General features: G+C 42.0%; 1 protein-coding gene across 1 annotated transcript in view; it reads right to left on the bottom strand.

The window, feature by feature from the left end:
• atp9b (ATPase phospholipid transporting 9B) overlaps positions 1–23,335 on the bottom strand; it is a 63,127-nt gene that overhangs the window by 25,930 nt on the left and 13,862 nt on the right. Inside the window, exons 4-13 of the mRNA XM_061741334.1 lie at positions 20,920–21,033; positions 19,734–19,842; positions 16,794–16,852; positions 16,653–16,704; positions 13,541–13,635; positions 12,227–12,307; positions 8,972–9,047; positions 6,075–6,151; positions 2,264–2,424; positions 777–919 (exon numbers count right to left, since the gene is read on the bottom strand). Coding sequence (XP_061597318.1) covers positions 777–919; positions 2,264–2,424; positions 6,075–6,151; positions 8,972–9,047; positions 12,227–12,307; positions 13,541–13,635; positions 16,653–16,704; positions 16,794–16,852; positions 19,734–19,842; positions 20,920–21,033 — 967 coding nt within the window. The remainder of the gene's footprint in view (positions 1–776; positions 920–2,263; positions 2,425–6,074; positions 6,152–8,971; positions 9,048–12,226; positions 12,308–13,540; positions 13,636–16,652; positions 16,705–16,793; positions 16,853–19,733; positions 19,843–20,919; positions 21,034–23,335) is intronic.

A 23,335-nucleotide genomic window follows, 5' to 3' on the forward strand; every position in this document is an offset into this window, starting at 1 on the left:
GGAGAAAAACAAAGTCATATGTATACAGAGTAAACCAAAGAGAAATGTATCAAAAAACATAATTAATGTTAATTTTTTCAATTAAAGACCATTTTGGTGCTAGTACGTACGGGTCGGGGGGCCTGGCTGGTCTTAGACACAAGTAGGGGGGGCTCCAAGGAAAAAAGGTTGGGAACCACTGCTATAACGGACGGGGAGGACCAGCTAACGCCTCCATGCAGGGCTTTGCAGTCCAGGCGGCATGACACAAAGGTGTGTATAACTTTCTCAAAGTTTCTGAAAGATAAAAAAGGTTTAACCTCTGATAAAAGCCTCAAACTAGATTTTACAACAGTGTTAATTTGTTTCTCCATTTTAAAGTTTTTGGCAGTGTATTTGACATGTGGCTCTAGGGGTCGTAGATCTACATACGAGTCACAGGCAGCACTTGGACGAAAAACTAGGACCTCAGTTTTATTTTCATTAAAGTTTATTTGTCTTATATTGCTAAATAAATAAACTAAAACTAAACTTAACTAAAGCCATCCAGGCTCTGATGTCCTCCAGACAGTGGAGTAAACTTTTAAAAAAGCGTGAGTCGTTGTGTTTTAATGGCATATAAATTTGGGAGTCATCGTTATATTTTATATAATTGATCCTGGAGGGGGGGGTGACCAAACTGATCATGAATTTAAACATTGATGTTTTTATATTATAAACATTTCATCAGAGAGAAGAAGAGCAGGAAAGACGAAGATGAAGGTGAAGGTGAAGAGGAGAAAGGAGGAGGATCCTACCCGTCTTGTCCGTCAGCAGGTAGACCAGCCGGCCCAGTTCCTCCGGGATGGTGCTGGTTCTCACCACGGTTCCCGGGATGTTCTCGTCCTTCATGATCATCCAGCCGTACGCCGACTTCCCCATGTCCAGGTTGACGCGGAGGCTGCGGGTCGGAGGAGACGGCCCAGTTCAGACTCAGGTGACCCCGGACCCGGAGACCGGATAACAACGACCCAGAACCCTCCCTGACGTCGTCATCTCAGACGTTTCTACGGAAACGGACCGCCACCAACCCGCCGCCGAAGCAGGTCCGGGAGCAGGAGCCGGTCCGGGCCGGTTGCAGCCCACCGCAGACTCTAGCTACGCGCCCGGTAGTCACGGCAACCAGTAATCTGATGACCGCCTAGTTGCCATGGTGACCAGAACTCCCTTTCTGTCTCTAACTTGCTGATTCTTGTCATCGGACAAGAATATTTAGGTTTTTAAATACCTGACATGTTTCAAGTCATAGAGGAATCATGTCAGATATTTAAAAACCTAAATATTCTTGTCCAATGAAAAGAATCAGCAAGTGAAATTGTAAAGCCATGGACAAAATTAACCCATTAAATAGTCTCTTTTTGTCTGTTAATATGTTAATTCCTGCGATATTTTAAATTCTGAAGTCGCCCCCTGTTGGTCAATGGTGGAACTGTAGTTATCTTCACTTGGGTCAAACTATCATTTTAGTTTTTATTAGTTTTAGTCACGTTCATTCTCCTTTTAGTCGTGTCAAGTTTCAGTCGACTAAAAGTCTGAGCATTTTAGTCTTATTTTAGTCAGAATTGTCCATTTTAGTCTAGTTTTAGTCAAAGATTGTATTTAGCCAAACCCATTTTACAATTCAAACAAGTTTATCTTATTATTATATTATTGTTAACTTATAGACTCAAGAATAAATTCATTCCACATACAGAAGACTCTAATTTGAGTTTACAACATATTTTTCCACATTTCTCCCCGTCTTTTTCTTTTTCTACAACACATTGGGGTTCCTTTTCCACGTCTATGAAACGAAACGATCGTTTCAACGAGTTTTTATTTTGTAATCTACATTTTAGTCTGGTTTTTATTCCTCTACGATATTGCATTATATATTTAATTATCGTTATCGTCACATGACCAGCGTTGCGTCTCGTTTTCCTCAGGTGATAAAAGTTTGTTGACGACGATATTTAGTCATATTCGTTGACGAAAGCAATTTTACTTCTACGGTTTTAACTGGTTTCTAAAACCTGGTCATGATTATCGAAGAGGGCGGGAACTGGAGGAGGTTGTCGGGACAGACGGTGCTTTTTATACACTTACAAAGCTGAGATGACCTTAAGAAAGCAACTCATTTCAGCACTAGTCAGTTGATTTGTTTGGTTCCCTAACGAGTTTAGGCCCCGCCTCCTCTGATAACGGTCAGGTAACGTTGATAAAACCGCTCGCGTCTCTCAGTCCGGGTCGGAGTGGAGGGAATCACCTGATGGGGATGATGTAGGAGAAGAGCACGACGAATCGGAACAGGTTTCGGAACCAGGGACCCACGAACCCCTGCAGCGTCACCATGACGACAGCCAGGACCACCTGGGCCAGGAACAGGGCCTTGGTGAGCCGGTTCAGCTCCAGGTCCAGGAGCCCCACCTGTGGAGACCAGAGGGGTTGAGGCCTCAGTGAACATCCTCGTACCGCCCCCATCTGCTGCGGAGACAAAGCCGCCCGAAGCCTTTTCTCACGCTAACAGGCATAAATAACCTCCTGGAGGCCGAACTCGGCGGTAAACCTGCAGGATTGTTCATCAGTGAATGTTGACGAACAACCATCAATTAAGATATCAGTAACAAAGTCAGCACCTTAATAATAGGCCTGTGTTGAAAAAATCGATTTCCCAATTCTAAATCGATTCTCATATTAATTCCTAAAAATCGATTCATATGTCTAAAGATCGATTTTTTTAAAATTTATTTATGTTTTGTTTTTTTTCATCATTACATTACAAATTTTGGTTATTTTTTTGTTTATCCCCAAAAAAGGAATGTTTTGTGGGACACGAGAATAACTGGTGGCATTTTTTTGCCTTTAAATATGTTTAAAGGTATGAAAACATTAAAGTGTTAGGTTATAATTGCATAAATTGTCTATATTTCATTACTTTATATACTGTCTTGGGGTTTCATTTGTAAAAAATGCTAAAAACCAAATGCTCAAAAATTAAAAACCAAAATAGACCGAAAATGGAACAAATAAAAACGGAATGTGGGAAAAAATAAAACCAATTTCATCCGTCTCTGTTTCCTCCCTGGATCTGTTTGGTAATTCTGATCCACATGATGTTTCTGAAAGCAGTTCTATCAGCATTCTGGGAGCTGATTGGTCCTTACAGCATCATTAGCTGCAATACTTGCTGTTGAATCTCAATATAATACTAGTAGTAATATTTTGCATAACTACAGTCATATAATTCATGCAACAGCTCAAAAAACAGTTTTAATAACACTAACCCAAATTAATATCGGAATCAAATCGAATCAAATCTTGATAATCGATTCTGAATCTTAAGAATCGGAATCGAATCGATTCTTGACATTGGAATCGATCCCCAGCCCTACTTAAGAACCTATCAACAACAAAGTCAGCCTACTACCTTTATTCAAGTTGCAGACAAGAAGGGGGTAGAGAGAGAGAATGGGGATGACATGCAGCAAAGTGTACAGGCCGGGATTGGAACCTGCGACCGCTGCAGGAGGATTGTAGCCTCAGTATATGAGCCGCTAGCTTAACCCACTGCGCCATCGAGCGGCCCCTACTACCACCTTAAGAAGATATCAATAACAAAGTCAGCCTACTACCACCTTAAGAAGATATCAGAAACGCCAGAAGGCCTCAGAATGGAGAGAGTTCCCATATTGAGATGTGGTGAACAACAAGAGCAGGGGGGGCAGGACTGTCCTTTATTTTTCAAGTGCATCTTCCAGCCAATGGAGCATGTGGGAAAGAGACGTCAAATAAAGGAGCGGCCGTCCCTTTCTGGCAGCGCCGGCGGCGGCAGGGGGGGCCCTAAGGGGGTGCTTTGGGGGGGGGGGGGGGCACACAGGGGCCTTTCATCTGCACCACGCTTGGTGCAAAAACAGCACAACATCTCCTCCTGCAGACCCAGCAGCTCTCAAAGGAAGGGGAGGGGGGGGGCGCGTGTTAAATTCCTCCACTGCAGGACCCCCCTGGACCCTCCCCCCTCCAAAAACAGTCCCCCCAGGGGACCAGGGCGAGCTGGGAGGCCAGTGTGACTGATTTATCAGTTGCTGTTGGACCCCCCCCCCCCACGAGGTTCATGGTTGAGTGACTGAGAAAAATAGCAGGTCTGGGTGGATTAAAACGGAGAAATATTAAGACGGGGGACACAGTGCCCCCCCCCCCCGCTGGGACAGTGGTTGGACCAGGTCCTCCCGCACCCCCTTGTGCCCCCCAGGGGATCAGATGAAGTCATTATTCCCTCGGTCAAGTGGGGGGGGGGGGACTCAATTACCTCAAGTTTAAGATCCCATCAGTGAAGTTCATCTCCAACCCGTAAAGAGTGAAGGAGTGATCCGGCACCGGCACTAGTGGATTCATCGAGTCACGTGACGTCCAGACTGTGTCCAGGTCCCCCCCCCCAAAAGGAGGCGTGTCCTAACACCCCGGCGACCTGTCGGACCCATCAAGCACTGGCTTCGTCCCGCTAGCCGTCACCAGCGATTATGAGGCCGACGACGTCCCTATCAGTAACAAAGCCAGCCTAATACCACCGTAAGAATATATAGGTAACAAAGTTAACCTACTACCACCGTAAGAATATATCTTAGCATCCGGGCAGGAGATGGACGCAGAGAAGACGGGGGACATGGGACCGGAACCAGGACCGACTTGTGTGACGCCGGTCCGTTTGTCGTTCAGCTCCAGTGTGAGAATGACGACATTTATTAAATTTAAGGGAGAAATTAAAGGTGGAAATTCTGCCCAACTGCAACACGACTGTTTATGAACACTGATTATTTATCAGTAAGCTGGTCTTTATTTTATTGGTCCCCGACCTCGTCTCTAAACGAACTAAAATCAACTATAAATGAACTGAAATCAGCTATAAATGAACTGAAATCAACTATAAATGAACTGAAATAAACTATAAATAAACTGAAATCAACTATAAATAAACTGAAATAAACAATAAATGAACTAAAATCAGGTATAAATGAACTAAAACCAACCGGTTCCCGTGGAAACAAACGGCGTGAAGAAATGTAGGTAATAAAAAGAAAAGCTATAAATAAACTAAAATCAACTATAATGGAACTAAAAATCAACTATGAATGAACTATAATGGAACTAAAATCAACTATAAATGAACTGAAATCAACTATAAATAAATTGAAAAGAACTATAAATAAACTGAAAAGAACTATAAATAAACTGAAATCAACTATAAATAAACTGAAATCAGCTATAAATAAACTAAAATCAACTATAAATGAACTAAAATCAACTAAAAATGAACTAAAATCAACTATAATGGAACTAAAATCAACTATAAATGAACTGAAATTAACTATAAATAAACTGAAAAGAACTATAAATAAACTAAAATCAACTATAAATGAACTGAAATCAGCTATAAATAAAGTGAAATAAACAATAAATGAACTAAAATCAGGTATAAATGAACTAAAACCAACCGGTTCCCGTGGAAACGAACGGCGTGAAGAAATGTAGGTAATAAAAAGAAAAGCTATAAATAAACTAAAATCAACTATAAATTAACTAAAATCAACTATAAATAAACTGAAAAGAACTATAATGGAACTAAAAATCAACTATGAATGAACTGAAATCAACTATAAATAAACTGAAATCAACTATAATGGAACTGAAATCAACTATAATGGAACTAAAATCAACTATAAATGAACTGAAAAAAACTATAAATTAACTAAAATCAACTATAAATGAACAAAAATCAGGTATAAATGAACTAAAACCAACCGGTTCCCGTGGAAACGAACGGCGTGAAGAAACTTAGGTAATAAAAAGTAAAGTTAATTTTCCGAGTTTCGCGGTAGTTAATAAAATATAATGAAAAGTTACACAATTAAAAATGTAAATAACTGAACAAAAACACCCCATAAATAAATAAACAGAAAGCAATAAATGAGTGAGGAAAGGTGTGGGCCTCTGAGGAGGCTGTAATTAATTGGGAGGTTAATGGCTGAATGAAGCGGAGGATCGATCCCCGTCAGAGTGCAGCGCCGCAGTCGAGGCGTCACCTTGTTCTTGGCGCAGGACGTGTTGAGGACGCTCCGCGTCTCCTTGCCGGTGTAGATCACCGCCCCGATCACCGTTCCTGCCGGAGACGGAGACACAAACACGTTCAGCTCTTCACCTGGAACCAGGAACCAGTCGTCGCCGTGGTAACGGCCTGGCTGCCGCGTCTCTAGGAGCTCATAAACGCTGATCAATACTCCACCGTCTTTACCCGCTGATCCGCTCCGGCGGCCTGATTACCCAGAATTAATGAGTCGTTAATATTAGATGAGCTTAACGGGAGGGCGGGGCCCCAATAAACCTAACCCCCCCCGATATCTGAAAACTATAAAACTGGAAAGAAAGTTAGAAACGGATGAAGAAGGAAATGAGGAAAGTTGGAACCCCAGGAGGACGTGATGGACGATGATGGACCTCTGACTAAGTGAGGAGCTCAGCGTGAGGGGGGGGGGGGATAATCCTGTAGTCACAGCTGGACCGGGGGGGGGGGGGGGGGGGCAGAGATCAGTTCCCAGGACGCCGTGCTGCGCTGTCAGGCTCTTTCAGTAAAACGTTCATACGTTTGGTCAAAGTCCAGAAGAGAAGGAAGCAAGATCACAGAGCGTCACACAGACCCCTTTTCCACCAAACCGGTTCCAGAGCTGGTTCTGATTCACAACTCGTTCAGGGAACCAGCTGAGAACCGGTTTGCTTTTCCACAGCTCGGTGCTAAGGGGAGCCACAGCATTACGAGTCATTATTAGTCGCTGCAAACGTCAGTTACGTCGCTGCGTTTGCGTGAAAGTTGCAGCAACAACAAGGTATTTGCTCTAATAGGACTTGGTCCACGTAGCTCCTCCGTGGACACATCTCTAAAAGACAGGTTGTCTCCTCCTCAGACCCATGATGCTTTGCTGCATCCAGATTCATTCTTATTTGAAAATGTCTCCGTCTCCCAGTCTGGCTTTTGCCGTTGGTCTTAATAACTCCGCCCCCTCCGCTTACGTAAACGGTTCTTTCCTCTAGTCCAGCAAAGAGTTGGTGCTACCTTGGAATTGGTTCTTCTGGCCCGGAGCCAGCTCTTTGTCAGTGGAAACAGAAAGTCTGGTTCCAAACTCAGCACCGGTCCACAACCAGAAACAGCCCTGGAACCAGTTTGGTGGAAAAGGGTCTATGATAAAACCTATTTTACTGTTTTTGCTATTTCCGTTGGTCTTAATAACTCCGCCCCCTCCACTTACGTAAACGGTTCTTTCCTTTAGCTCAGTAAAGACTTGCGATGCGTCTGAAATGCCATAATAAACAGTATATACTAAAAAGTATACTTAAATTCAGCACACTTTTGAGTAAATATCAGTAGTATGCATTAATTCGGATGCACACGTCACTTCCTGCCGTTGGGAGGAAGTGACGTGTCACAGCAGCAGTAGCAGCTCCGCTCCGCTACTTCCTGTTTATCCTGGCCGAAACAAGATGACATTATATCATATCATTATATACCAATATTATAATATTCATATTATATAATAATATTATTATACTTAATATTATACTTATGACATATACGTATCACTTAGCAACCAAACACCGCTGCATTGCATTGTGGGAAGTTTCTGCTTAGCTAGTGTCCATCAATCCATACTAAAAAATTCTCCGGAATGAGTATGGATAGAGCATACTATTGAGTACATTCTAATGTTTCGGAGGCACTAAAAAATCTCACATAATGTTTTTGCTACTCATTAGGGTGGAATGATGGAATTTCGGACGCAGTTCATGTCTGAAAGTTTTAAAAAGAAAGAAAACCTGTCAATTGTAGTTTTACTTAAAGGAGCTGTATGTAAGAGCAATAATAAAATGAATCATAAAATGACCCCGATATGTCAACAGACATTTAAAAATCATGTTCATTTCAAATACTTATGTCACTGACAACAGCACTCAAGCCAGGATATTCCAGTTTAAAAAGAGGAGTTGCAGCCCTCAACTGATGTTTATGTTGTCATTTTTTGTTTTGGCCTGAAGCTCCACCCTCCACCTATCTCCCAATCACCAAGTCAGTATTGTTTCTGAAGCTCCACCCTCCACCTATCTCCCAATCACCAAGTCAGTATTGTTTCTGAAGCTCCACCCTCCACCTATCTCCCAATCACCAAGTCAGTATTGTTTCTGAAGCTCCACCCTCCACCTATCTCCCAATCACCAAGTCAGTATTGTTTCTGAAGCTCCACCCTCCACCTATCTCCCAATCACCAAGTCAGTATTGTTTCTGAAGCTCCACCCTCCACCTATCTCCCAATCACCAAGTCAGTATTGTTTCTGAAGCTCCACCCTCCACCTATCTCCCAATCACCAAGTCAGTATTGTTTCTGAAGCTCCACCCTCCACCTATCTCCCAATCACCAAGTCAGTATTGTTTCTGAAGCTCCACCCTCCACCTATCTCCCAATCACCAAGTCAGTATCGTTTCGGCATCCGGGTTGCCAGCTCGGCTCTAATTATGGCAGCCATGGCAGCCTACGTTCCTGCTGCATTCTGCAGCCTACCTGGCAACCTCTGGTCGGGGGGAGGAGGGGGAGGGTACACGCCGCTCAACAATATTTTGAAAGTGACTGCAGTACCAGTTTTGGCCATTTCTTACAGACGGCTCCTTTAATTCATTGCGAAAATGTATCTGATCGGGAAAAAGTATCGGAATTGTATCGGAAGGCAAAAAAAGTGATTGGATCGGGAAAAATCGTGATCGGCAGATACTCAAACTCAAGTGATCAGGAGCTAAAAAATCCTGATCGGGACGACTCTAGTAGCGATGGGACAGACAGACGTATGAATGTACGAAGAAGAAGCAGAAACTGACCGTCTCATGCATCATCTCATTTCCTGACTAAAGACGTGGACGACAACAGCCCGCATCACTCACCGGACGCCACCACCGTGCTCGCCCACAGCGTGTTCTCGATGCTCAGACTCTCGTGGACCTGGGGCTCCGAGTCCTCCTGGGGGGGACACACGGGAGAGACAGGTTGTTAGGAGTAGACCCCCATCCCATCATGACCTGCAACCACTTTCACAAGTTCTTCAGACCAAATCCAGAACTTCAGACCAGCAGCAGGTCCAGCATCTGTACCGGGTCCAACTAAACCGGTTCAAACTGGAGGTGCCTCACCCAAGAACAAATGCCTTATCATGATCTTTTATCTATAGAGCAATAACCCTGTGGAATAATCTGCCTCACTATCTCTGTCGTATAGAAAGTAAACAAGTATTTAAAAAGAAACAAATCTTATTTTAGATTTTAGATTATAATGTTGACTTGGCTGTATGTCGAATGGTTCTGTTGTGTTTTTAGTGCAAATTAATTTTAGGTTCATAAAATTATTAAATGTTTGTATTAAGTGTTTTAACATCAGATATTTTATAATTGTATTTGTAAATGTATGATATATTGTGGTTTATGTGATTGACTGTTTTATATTTTTGTTGTTGTTCTTTGTGGACCCCAGGAAGACTATTTGGTTACTACGGTACCAGCTAATGGGGATTCTTAATAAACTAAACTAAACACCACGACCCAGTTTCATCCCGTTAGACCGGGAGGAGGTCCGGCGTCAGCTGAACTCCTCCTCTTCCTGATCAGACGTCCTGATTGGACGAACCACAACTTTCTCCAGGTAAACAAAAACTAAACCGAGGTGATTGTCTTTTGAGCAGAATGTGTCAATAACAAAGCACCGTTTCATTCTGTAACTGAACGTTTGTGTTGATAACGTCAATAATGATTGAAAGAAAAAAGTTGAAATTTGTTCATATTTGTGATGAGTCAAAAAAATAAAAACCATCACCAATTTATTATCAATATTTTGAGTTGAGGTGGTTTCAAACCCATTCATGACTAACTTCACCCAAAACTTCAAATAGACCAGATGTTTTATAATCGTCTAATTTCTCCTTTGAATTCAAGTTCAAGTTTAATTCAAGTTAGCTGGATTCAACTGGATTTATTTATTTAAAAGGGACAACGCACATTGATTGACATGAGCACTTGAGTCCATCATGTAAATGTGCCAGATTTAGCCATACAGGCTAATTTACATCTGCAGTCCCTGGCAGGTTGATGGCATATGTAAAAACATTGAAAGAGAACACACTAAAACCCTAAAACAAAGAGTACAAACAGTTAGTAAAACCATGAAACTCCGAATAATGACAAACAACATAAAAGAATTATAGCACACAAACAGGTATAAAAACAATAAACTGAGCCCAATACCAGATTATGACAGCATGTTTGATTGTCCAGTTTAGACGGCCGACCAGAGAACGAAACGCTGCAACGACAACGACTCCTCTTAAAAGCAGCACAGAGAGCAGAACCTGAATGAGATCTGGAGATAAACCAGCCCCCAGAACCCCCCCCAGCTCGGGGGTTCGGGTGTCGGCTCAAATGGCCGATATGATAAAAAAAGATACGATATGACACCCAAGCACCCACATCCTGTCAGTCCGCTCCGACACTGGGAGAAGTGCATGAAAGATAAACGGCAGGTCGCGGGACGCCTGACCGCCCTGACTCCGGCCGTCAGGCCTCGGCAGTCAGAACCGCCGAGGCCCGACGAAGCCGTCGCCTCCGGGGAAGAAGAAACTCTCAGAAACAGGTGGCAGCTTCTACCAAAAGTGGTATGTCGGCCTTTAAGGAAACCTGGAATCCATTTCTCTCTACTACCATATTAAAACATCTCCACAAGCCCATAGTAAACTCTTTATTTCCTCCTGTAATTGTCTATTTTTTTGTTTTATTAATTTATTTATTTTCTTTGGTTTTATTATTCAAGTAATTTTTCTTTTTCCTCTCCCCACTTTCTTTATATATACATATAAACTAATTAACTTATTATTATTAATTATAAATGTGTGCATATTTATGAGCGAGACCATATTATTATTGGAGTATTGTTGATTATAATTATTATATTAATATTACTGTTATTATTGCTATGACAACTGTAATTGTGATTATTATAATTGTTAGAATATTACTGTTATTACTTCTGTCATTATTATATCATGAATTGATTATTAATCAATCATATCATTATCATAATTATTGTTACTTATTTTCCTTTTCTTTTCTGAATGAATGTGTATTTTTTTATAGATCGCCATTATTACTGGTTTTTATGTTCAAAGAGGATTGTGATATTGATGACAATAGATATGTATTATTATACTTTACATTACTTATTTAATTGATTGATTGCACCCTTCTTTTACTTTATTTATTAGTTCTTAATTTGTTAACTATTATATTTTTATTTTATTTATTTACTTTTTTTGCTGCTGTTTCTCTCATAAAATAAACTATAATTGTATAAAACCATCACACACATACACAAACACGGTCACAAACATTGATTCTGTTGTTTTGTACGTTACAGAAGAGTATTAGGGCCAGGCAGGAGAAAAATTAAATTTTAGGAGGTTGATTTTTTTTTTCCATTATGCACTTCGAGAAAAAAGTTGAAATGTCGAGAAAAAAGTTGAAATGTCAAGAAAAAAAGTCAAGAATAATGTTGAAGTACAATTTCGTGAAAAAAGTCGAAATTGTATTTCAACATTATTCTCGACATTTCGACTTTTTTCTCGAAATTGTACTTGAACATTAATCTCGACATTTTGACTTTTTTCTCGACATTTCGACTTTTTTCTCAAAATTGTATTTCAACATTACTGTCGACATTTCGACTTTTTTCTCGACATTTCAACTTTTTTCTCAAAGTGCACAATAAAAAAAAATCTTCCCCTCTCAAATATTTTTTCTCCTGCATGGCCTTAATACTCCTCCCTACTTTGTTTTCTAGCAAAAAAGTAAAAAATAAAATAAAACTAAAATAAATAAATGAGTAGGTGCAGATCTGTGGGAACGGTTCCCTGCGTCCTGCCGGACTGAGAGACTCTGTGCCGGACGGTGAATCAGCAGGAAGTGCTGCTCACTCAGCCTGGTGTGAGGCCAGCAGTGGAGTCGGACCACAAAGCCCCCCTTTGTCCCGGAGCCCTGGTCCCGGCGGGGGCCGCACTAATCTGCTATTAATAAAAAAGAGAAAGGAACAGGAACACAGGATCCCCGAGCAACGCGGAGGATGGAGGGAACCTGCCGGTGATGTAAGAGGGAAGTTACCCGCGTGAAGTTGCCCTCGAAGGTGTGGATGTCCAGCTGGGGCTTCTGGGCGTAAACGTAGGCGCTGATGGAGAACAGGTCCTGGGGAAAAACACCACTTAGAGTTACCCAGTGTTTACCGCGTCTCGCTGTTTTGGATCTTTAAATGAATCAAATGATTAGACTTTTTTCTCTTCTAAACAACAGAGCATCAGGTTTTCAGAGCTGAAGTTAGGAGATCAGGGTGTCTATAGGTAAATTTAAGACTTTTTAATACCATTTTCAAACAAAATTTAAGACCAAAAAGACGAGTCACTAAGAAATCCAGCGCTGAGGTCGAGGTTGCCAGATCTGACAGGTTCCGGCCCAAACGTGATGTAAAACCCACCGAAATACTGAAAAACCAGCCCGAATCATACATTCTCTATATTAAAACCTTAAATTATTAAATGCAAAATAAATTTCAAGCTTCACAACACCACTAAATAGCCCAAAAAAGTTCAGGGTCCAAACAAAGACTACAATTAAATTTAGCAGATTAAAGCAAATAAAATATGTTTATTGTGTAAGTTTCTACTTTTTTCTGCCATAATGGAAACTTTTTTGTTAATAATTTCTCCTAAATCTTTAGTAAAAGCAGAAAGAAACTCCCCAACGTTTGGCTCAAACTCTGAAATATGGGATGAGGCTGAGGCACAACACGCTCAGGTGACTCGTGGAAACTAGTCCTCATGTGCCCCTTTTCCACCAAACCAGTTCCAGGGCTGGTTCTGGTTCACAACTCGTTCAACTTGGGAACCAGCTGAGAACCGGTTTGCTTTTTCACAGCTCGGTTGCTAAGGGGAGCCACATCATTACGTCACTGCAAACGTCAGTTACGTCGCTGCATTTGCGTGAAAGTTGCAGCATCAACAAGGTATCAGCTCTAATAGGACTTGGTCCACGTAGCTCCTCCGTGGACACATCTCTAAAAGACAGGTTTTCTCCTCCTCAGACCCATGATGCTTTGCTGCATCCAGATTCATTCTTATTTGAAAATGTCTCCATCTCCAGTCTTGCTATTGCCGTTGGTCTTAATAACTCCCCCCCCTCCGCTTACGTAAGCGGTTCTTTCCTCTAGACCAGCAAAGAGTTGCTGCTACCCTGGAACTGGTTCTTCTGGCCTGGAGCCAGTTGTTTGTCAGTGGAAACAGAAAGTCTGGTTCCAAACTCAGCACTGGGCCAGAACCAGAACCAGCCCTGGAACCAGTTTGGTGGAAAAGGGTCTATGATAAAACCTATCCGGCCCGGGTGGTGACGGCGGGCAGACATTAGCTGAATGTCACGTGTTCGTACCCCGACCGCTGGCAGTCGCTGCGTGCAGCCGACGGCGACTTTCAGCTTCCAGTCGGTTTCCCCGTCCAGCTGGTCGGTTCTGATGAAACAGGATCCTGCAGAGAGAGAAGCAGCCGACGGGTCGGTCGTTTTTTATACAACCACGTCACAGTTTAGCAGCACAATGATGCTCCACAAGAGTAAAGGTCAGACTTCCTGGACCTGGACAGTTCCTCCAGAGTTCCTCCAGAGTTTCTCTCCCAGGACTGAATGTTATACTTTCAAACTTTCGGGATTATTAAAGCGCCCTCCCAGAGAAGATGAGAAAGAGGCTGGAAAATAGGGCTGCACGATTCTGGACAAAATGAGAATCACGATTTTTAGAATTGAGATCACGATTCTCTCACGATTTTTTTCCAATATAAAATTTATTGCACTTATTACTTTAACTTTGCAACAGCTGAACAAAAATATAATAACAATAAACATCTCTTTTCTTCTTTACACAAACCTTTGAATAATTTAAACAATAATAACAATTTTGAACAATATTTGTTCCTCCCTGAGTTGAACACCCTTTCAGAAAGGGGACTTGTAACAGATCCTGTAGTTCTGAGGCAACAAATTATTCCTCTGGCTGGGATGAACCCCCCATTGCCTTTTGCTGCTATTAAGAAGCTGCCGATACAAAAGGTAAACGTTACAAAAAATATGATGGTGCCTGATAAAAGACTGGCATCAACTTTGTAACAGCTGACATTGAACATAAAAACAATAAACATCAAGAAAAAAAAAATAATAATTTAAATCGGCGTCATTTGGAAATGAGATTGCGTTCAAGCATGAATCGAGATCGCGATTTTTTAACGATTAATCGTGCAGCCCTACTGGAAAACCAAAATTGTTTTGTGTATTTGAGCCTCGACCCACTTTGGAGGTTCTGGATCTGTCCGAGCTCCATAAACTCTGGACAAGACATTAGATACGACTGTAAACCAGCTTCAACCAGACCAGACCAGTTCAGTCCAGACCAGTCCAGACCAGTCCAGAGTCCAGGAACCCTGCAGAGGAAACCCACTCACTCATATCCGCAATCCACATTTCACAAGCAGAGGTAGGAACATAGATAGACCAGTCAACGGACGACCTCGGCTCCACGTCAGACCGGCCCACCTGTCAACCCCCCCCTTCATGAACCAGAACCTCTGGTATTTGAACGCCCCACTCCTTGAATTCCCACCTTATAAAAGGTGGAACGGTTCACCTGCCTCAATAATCCCAGGAGCCATGTTGTCTGGGGTCACCGCCCCTTTTGGGGTCTCCTAAGGTAATACGCTGTTTTAGTTGTGAGTTTTATTCCCCTCATGGATATCAAACCACCGCTGTCGCTGGTTCCAGAGTCTCTGGGACCCCCCAGCGCTGCACACAGCATCAGCTTCCCCCCACGAGGCCCGATCAGATCTGAGCGGCGGCGACTCATATTGATCCGAGGGAATATTACACATGAAACAACTGATGGATGCAACTATCTGACAGCCGGGGCAGATAACCAGCCCCCGGGGGGGCAGAGGGCGGCTGTAACCAGCCCCCGGGGTGGGGGGTTATTCATGCCGGCCTCCCGCCGCGGTGGCATCAGGACGCTGCGGCGTGGGCGAGAGAGACGGGGGAGAGAGAGAAGCTCCCTGCGTGTCGGAGACAAAGACGTCCAGAATCCCCGTCAGGATTATTGACGGGTTGGAGATTGATGGGATCAAAGTCCTCAGAACATTTCCTCCTGGTGCCGGTCCACCGCAGCTCATTGATTACCTTGATCTGCATCATCCGTCTCCTGAACGATGCCAGATAAACGATCGAGGGGGGGGGGGGGGGGGGGGGGGGGGTCAAAGTTCTAGTGGGACCAACGGTTTGACTCAGGGCGATCCAGTCTGGTCAAACCTTTTCCTGAATCCGTGGACCTACAAGAGGGGTGCCGCTTGAAACTTCTTTCACTCTTATTTTTTGAGCGAACACAAGTCACAGACCCAGCAGCACATTTATCATCTCCTCCATGTTCTACATCTTTAGTGTTGTTGTCTTCTCTGTTTAGATCACACAATCACATACATCACAGCTGCTTCGCTCAAACCTCCTACTTCTGATCTGGGTTAGGGCTGTTCGATTTTGCCCAAAAATAAAATCTCGATTTTTTTCTCTCAAAATCCGATTTTCGATTACGATTATTTTGTGAATTGACAAAAGGCAAAGAAATTATTTCAAATATGCTGTTTTTTTATTGAACATTTGGCCCATTGGGCTTTAAGTGCAAACTTTGCTCTTATTAAACCAAAAATGAATGAATAAAGTGCAAAACTCTGTAAAATAAGTTGAAAAAAAGTTTTAAAAAATATAATAAAATATAAAGTTTTATCTCTGAAAAAAAAAAAATCAGCAAATCAGCACTTGCAAACATACAGTAAGTTATATTTCCAATTAAATAAAACAAGACATTTTCTAATTAAACTAAACTGGGTCTTTGCATGCTAAATAATAATGCAACCGATGAAGGAGGTAGAGGTGTGTAATGTCAGTCATTACATTTGCTATTCACATTTGCAAGTTTTCTGCAAGGAACACGAGCCGGTCTACGGCATCTGGCTTGAGGGATGCCCGGTGGCATGTTAGTATATCAGCATGGTTACAACGCCCCCTCCTACACTAAAGAGCCTCTCCCATGGGGCACTTGTCGCAGGTATTGAGAGGTATTTCCATCAATCATTAATATGGTATCAATCATTAATATGTGTGCAGACAAGGTTAAAAAAAAAAAAAAATATATATATATTATTATTTTTTTTTTTTTTTTTTATATTGATTTTACGATTTTCACATTTTAACATCGTTCTAATTACATAATCGCGATTACGATTTAAAATCGATTAATCGAACAGCCCTAATCTGGGTGTTTAAAAACAAACGAGGACGAGGCGAGTGGAGGCGAGACGAGTCGCGCTGAGTAGGTACTAGTTTAAAAAGCGCCATAATTGAGGTAACAGCGCAAAAAACAGTTTTGATAACATTGACCGACATCGATGTCGGATTGTATCGTGATAATCAATTCTGAATCAGATTTGAATATATCCCCATCCCGACTCACCGGCCTTCTCTGACGTCCTCAGGAATATCATATCCGCCGGGATCCTCTGGTTCTACAGAAGCAGAGAATAAAACAAACCAAGATTAGTTCTGGGAATCTGGAGGAAACCAGGTTTATCTAGAAAACAGAGTAAACGTTTACCTTCTCAACAATAATCAGGTCTCCGACTTGTATGTCCGAACTTTTTACTTGAATTTTACCTAAAGTGGAGAAAAAAAAACAGTTTGGAAGAGAAAAGGTTGAAAAGGTAATGAACAGTGTTCATTTTGACAGCAAATTCTGATTTAGTCTTAGTCTTTTGAATAACACACCATTTAGTTTTAGTCATCTGAAATCTTTAATCTTAGTCTCAATTTGGTTGACTAAGGCCCGGTTTCACAGACAAGGCTTATATCAAGCCTGGAGTAGGCTTAAGTCAGACTAGTAAAGCTAGGTCATTTAAGTGGCTTGCATGAGCGTGGCTTATATTTGTCTTAGTTAGTCCCAGACTGTGGAGTCCTGGAGTAAGCTTAAATGAGAACGCCTCATTAGCCTAAGTGGGAGCACAGTCTGTTAGCCTAATGGTGCTCACAAAAACCTGGAACGGAATTGAGGACAGTTTTGCTGGAGGGAATTTTGACACCAAACATGGTTGAAGCTAAAAGAACACGCTCAAAGAACTATACTATGTATGAAAAAAACTCTACTTAAACAACTTTTGGGAAATCATGCTGTTATTGAAAGTAAAGGGCATAGTGCTGCTGTTGAACATAAGACGAACAATGCTTGGGCTGCCATTTGCAGTGAATTCAATGTAAATGAAAATGTATGACTGTGCACCCTCCACATCTGGCATGGCATCCCAGAGAAAAGATGCTGCCAAAACCTTCCAGCAGAGACCAAAAAGGATGTCAATGCATGAAAAGTTAGCCTTAGAAGTTCATGAGCAGAAAATGAAATATCTGAAAGAAGAGCATGACATGAAAATGAGAATTCTATAGGTCGAATTGGATATGAAATTAGAAGAGAGAGTTGTTCAAAGAAAGATGCATGAGATAGCTATGCAATGTAATGAAATACACTTGACAAGAGTGTGAGTATTGTAGTCACCACAACCTAAATTTTAGGGCAGCCTTGGTTGAGTTTCTCATTACATTTTTCAGCACACTAATGCACTGCAATATTGCACTGCAATGTGAAAGCAGCTCTGAGTGTAAGTCCTCGTTGGACTGGCATGGGCACATCTGAATCATTCTGGTCTTCCATTGGAGGGTCAGGACAATTATACTGCTTTAGGTAGTTGTGCAGAACAGTTGTAGCAATGATCACCTTGCAGCATCTTCTTGGCTCAAAACGAAGTGTATTGCATAAACACTGGAATTGATTTTTCCACACTCCAAACATACGCTTGACCATCCCTCTAGTGCGAATATGAGCTCTGTTGTATCTTTGCTGCTCAGTTGTTATGGGATGTGGCCAAGGTGTGAATAAATAGGAACTCTGCGCATATGCACTGTCACCAATTAGTATTCTGCTATGTTGCCCTCTCTCAAACTGAGCACACAATGAAGAGTTGTGAAAAATCCTTGAGTCATGTGTTGCTCCCTTCAAACGGGCAACAATGTTTGAAAACTCTAAATTGGGAGTGCATACAGCCTGAACATTGATGGAAAACCAGTTCTTACGGTTCCTGTACTCCTCAGCATCAGGAGTTGATGGACACTTGATTTCAACATGACATCCATCAATACAGCCAATCACTCCTGGGAAGTTCCATAGTCCATATTCCATATTCGTAGAATCGCGATTTATAGTTGGTTTGCTCAGCAGCATCAGGGAACTTAATGTACAGATTTCTCAGTTCACAAATGGCACTGCAGACATTGTGAACTATTCTACACGCTGTTGCTTTGCTGACACCACACAAATCACCAGTTTCACGATGAAAGGTTCCAGATGCCAAGAATCTCAAAGTGATCAGAACTTGGAGAGAACTGGGTACAGGCCTTCCTCTTTGAGACATGGAGGAAAGTCTAGGCTCAAGCAAAGTAATTATCTCCAGTACATCTTCTTTGTACATACGAAAGCGGTCTCGGAAAGTTATTTCATCAAACTGATTCAATGGATTACTCCTATCCACAAGTATTTGTCTGGCTGGCCTCTGTAGCGAATATTGGTCTTCATTTAGATATTCCAAATACTCCATGCTCCCAAACCATCTGTGCTCCCTTTCACAAACAGGACTAAGCTGACGTTAAACCTGCCTCTTTGCAGGATTAATATAAACTTCAATTTAGTCCTAGAGTAGCTCTAATCCACCCTCTTGCAATTGGCTTTGTTTAATCCAGAACAGACTAAATCTATGACTATTTTAAGATATGTCTGTGCAAGTGACTTAAAGTTAAGCCAGCTCAAACAGCATTTTAGTCTGAGACTAGGCTTAAGCCTTGTCTGTGAAACCGGGCCTAAATATCATAAGAGTTTTAGTCTTCGTCTAGTCTTAGTCTTTTAGTCTTAGTAGACCAAATATTAGCAGATTTTAGTCGACTAAAGGTTTCTCCAGAATTTCCGGTCATTGGAAATATCCAGCAATCTGTTATTTAATGGTATTAAGATTTGAATATGCAATACAGACACAGATTTAACAGTTGTAATATGAAACATATATTTCATTTTATTTTCATTTATTTGGATGTTTATTCCAAAAGATAATCAAACATAAAATAAGCATAAGGCCTGCTCTCCCTGAAAAATATACATGCTCCCTGAAAAAGATCTGCATTCTCCCTGAATGATATGCAATGTATATTACATTCTTTCAAGCTTAAGTACAATATTCTTGAAATAGATAATCACATAACTCAAAAGTCGATAAAGATGTTTACATTTGTTTTTAAGATAAATCGAAGCCACAATGATTTAGTCAGGAAACGATGGGATACTCCTGGATGGTTTCTGCACCCTGGTGGTACGTTCTGTACCGGTGGAAACGCCTGTGAGTGGGAAAGTTGCCAGACTAGAACCCGCGGCACGCCGGGCTCCGGGACCAGACCATCACCAGGGACCTTCAGGGACGAGGGGGAGGACGAGTGTGGGACCCACCTCTCACGGTGAGCTTGCTGTACAGCTGGGAGTTCATCTCTTTGTCCCGCCGGCAGCGTCGCACCTCGTCCACGGCCTCCCGCACCATCGTGACGGCGAGTACGAAACCCTGAGACACAAACACAACGTCTTCTTCAAACATCGGAGCAACTTCCCACTGAACAGGTTTGGAGTTGCTTCGGGAATGAGACGAGAATAAAAACACACTTCAGATAGAGAGATGAATGGATAGATGAGAGAGAGAGAGAGAGAGAGAGAGAGAGAGAGAGAGAGAGAGAGAGATATATAATGTAAAATAGATCTGTGTATACACATATATATATATATATATATATATATATATATATATATATATATATATATATATATATATATATATATATATATATATATTGTATGCATGTGTTAGTTATTTAATGTTAAATATTTATTGTAATTGTCTTAATATTTCATGTATTAATTGTATTGTGGTTTGTTGTATATGTATGCTTTTGGCAACAATGGTTACCATTCATGCCAATAAAGCCAATTTGAATTTAATTGAATTGATATAGATAGAGATCGGGAAATAGAGATATAGAGACAGAAAGATAGAGAGATAGAGATGGAGAGAGGGAGATAGATAGAGATAGAGAGGGAAATAGAGAAGGAGATAGAGAGAGGGAGATAGAGATAGATTCATGCCAATAAAGCCAATTTAAATTGAATTGAATTGATAGAGGGATAGAAAGATAGATCGATTCTTTATTAAACTAAAGTCAATTTCTTCAGTCACGGTCAAAGGATAAAAGGACTGCAGGAGGATTCATGTTCAGATCATCAATCTAATCCTTCTGAGTAAAGGATTCACAAATCTACAAAGACCGAATTAGGAAATGGAGACGTTCCCGTACCAACTCTGGTACCTGGGTTTGGGTACCGGCCGAGTACTGATCCAGTATCAGTGTTATCTTAATAAAGTTTTCTTTATTATCATCATTATTTTCCAGGTTTAGGTCCCTGAGGCAGAAGCGTAGATTAACGCTGCGCCGCCCGCGTAACGTCAACTCTAAACATCAGATCACATCACGTATCTGAGGTGGAAAAACCTGTTTAATACTACTTTCAAATTACACAATTAAGATAAACATAGACGGCATTAGTGACGTCATCCAGGACAGATTAAAAACTAGAGAAGGGTATTTACCAGAGGGGCCCAGTACGTATACAGATATCCGATCTTCAGCGATGGCACAAACTGGGAGCAGGCCACCACCAGGAAATACAGGTTGAGGAAGAACTTGAACTGCTGGTAGAGGACCTGAGAGAGGACAGGAGAGGCAGCCAGGTCAGTGGACCGGATCTAAACAGTCCAGGACTCGGGCTCCAGCTGACCAGACTTCGACCCGCACCCAGCAGCTGGGTCGTTTAACTCGGCTCAGACTTTAATGACTTGGACTCGAGACTGGACCTGACCAGGACTCCAACAAAGCAGGGAAACAACACTTGATGAAAACACAGATGACCCAGCTTTCCACCAGTACTTAAATGCACCGTGTACGTACAAATCTGAGGTTTCTTGTACCCCTTTTCCACCAAATCGGTTCCACGGCTGGTTCTGGGCCAGTGCTGAGTTTAGAACCGGGCTTTCTGTTTCCACTGACAAAGAACTGGCTCCGGGCCAGAAGAACCGGTTCCAAGGTAGCACCAACTCTTTGCTTGAGTAGAGGACAGAACCGCTTACGTAAGCGGAGGGGGAGGAGTTATTAAGACCAACGGCAATAGCAAGACTGGGAGACGGAGACATTTTCAAATAAGAATGAATCTGGATGCAGCAAAGCATCATGGGTCTGAGGAGGAGACAACCTGTCTTTTAGTCCTATTAGAGCTAATACCTTGTTGTTGATTCAACTTTCATGCAAATGCAGCGACGTAACAGACGTTTGCAGCGACGTAATGACGTGGCTCCCCTTAGCACCTAAGCCAGGGGTCGGCAACCTGCGGCTCTTTAGCGCCGCCCTAGTGGCTCCTGGAGCGTTTTCAAAAATATTTGACCTTTTTTTCTCTCTTTTTCTATTTTTTTCCTTTTTTATTCTCTTCTTTTCCTTTTTTTCTTCTTCTTTTTTCCTTTTTTCCTTCTTCCTTTTTAATCTCGACATTTCCACTTTTTTCTCGACATTTCCACTTTTTTCTCGATATTTCCCCTTTTTTGTCAAGATTGTACTTCAACGTTAATCTTGACATTTAGACTTTTTTCTCGAAATTTAGACTTTTTTCTCGACATTTCGACCTATTTTCTCGACATTTAGACTTTTTTCTCAAAGTGCATAATGAAAAAAAAATCTTCCCCCAGTTATAACTAATATAGAAACATGCACCATGTGTTGCCTTCATTCTAAGGCTGATACAAAACTTTTCATTTTTTGCGGCTCCAGACATATTTGTTTTTTGTGTTCTTGGTCCAATATGGCTCTTTCAACATTTTGGGTTGCGGACCCCTGACCTAAGCAATTGAAAAGCAAACCGGTTCTTAGCTGGAGTTGTGAACCAGAACCGGCCCAGAACCAGCCCTGGAACCGGTCTGGTGAAAAAGGGGTATTAGAGGTGTGAAAAGAGTCTCAAAACCATTTGTGTATATCAGGCGATTTGTGATTGTGTATTTAACTATGTGTGTGTGTTTATGAGGCTTTCTGAATTTGTAGTTATCGTTTTGTCCGTAACTTCCAGCAAGTTACGCACAAATCTAATAATACACACAAATCAAGTAGTACGCACACAAAAATGTTTTGAGTCGACTTTCTCTCCCTACAAACGTACGTCGTGCGTTTACCACGCACCCTTCAGTACGAGGTCCCAACAACGATAAAGTCCACGTATTTGACTCGGAAACTGCTCCAGGTGGAATTCACTGAAGACTCGTTAACGGCGGTTCATCCATCAACGAGCCGATGTTAAGAGTCCTCTTCATTAAAGGTCGGATTTTGAATAATGTTTGCAATAATTAGAGGACAGAGTGTAGTCACAGATTATCAGGGACAATGGGATCAATGGACGAAGCTGTACAGTTAATGAACCCGCTGACCTTTAGGGGGAAATGCATCCAGCTAAACTCAATTTGTGTGTGTTTAATAATTCAAGGTGGAGGGAGAGAGATGGAGCCGTTTGGGTCGCTATCGCTGGAGATATCTACGTCTCTAATAGACAGTTGACATTTTATGGCCCGAGCCGACGGCGGCCCTCTTAATCACGGAACCATTTGCTTTTTAATAAGTAAGTCTGATTGATCTCTAATGTCCCTCGCCGTGTAAACCCTCAACGCCATGACGGATGAGCCGACAATTAGATTCGGTGAACCGGTCGGGGCGTGGAACGCCGCTAACGCGCAGAAACATAACATGCTTTGGCTTAAAACGTGAAACGCTGCTGTGGGACGATGGAGGGGTGGGGACGGCAAAGGACGATGGAGGAATGGGAACGATGAAGGAGTGGGAACGAGGGAGGAATGGGAACGATGAAGGAGTGGGAACGAGGGAGGATTGGGGACGACGGAGGAGTGGGGAAGATGGAGGAGTGGAGACAATAGAGGGTTGGGACGATGAAGGAGTGGGGACGACGGAGGAGTG

Source organism: Cololabis saira, chromosome 15 (genome assembly GCF_033807715.1).
Source record: "Cololabis saira isolate AMF1-May2022 chromosome 15, fColSai1.1, whole genome shotgun sequence".
NCBI lineage: Eukaryota > Metazoa > Chordata > Actinopteri > Beloniformes > Belonidae > Cololabis > Cololabis saira.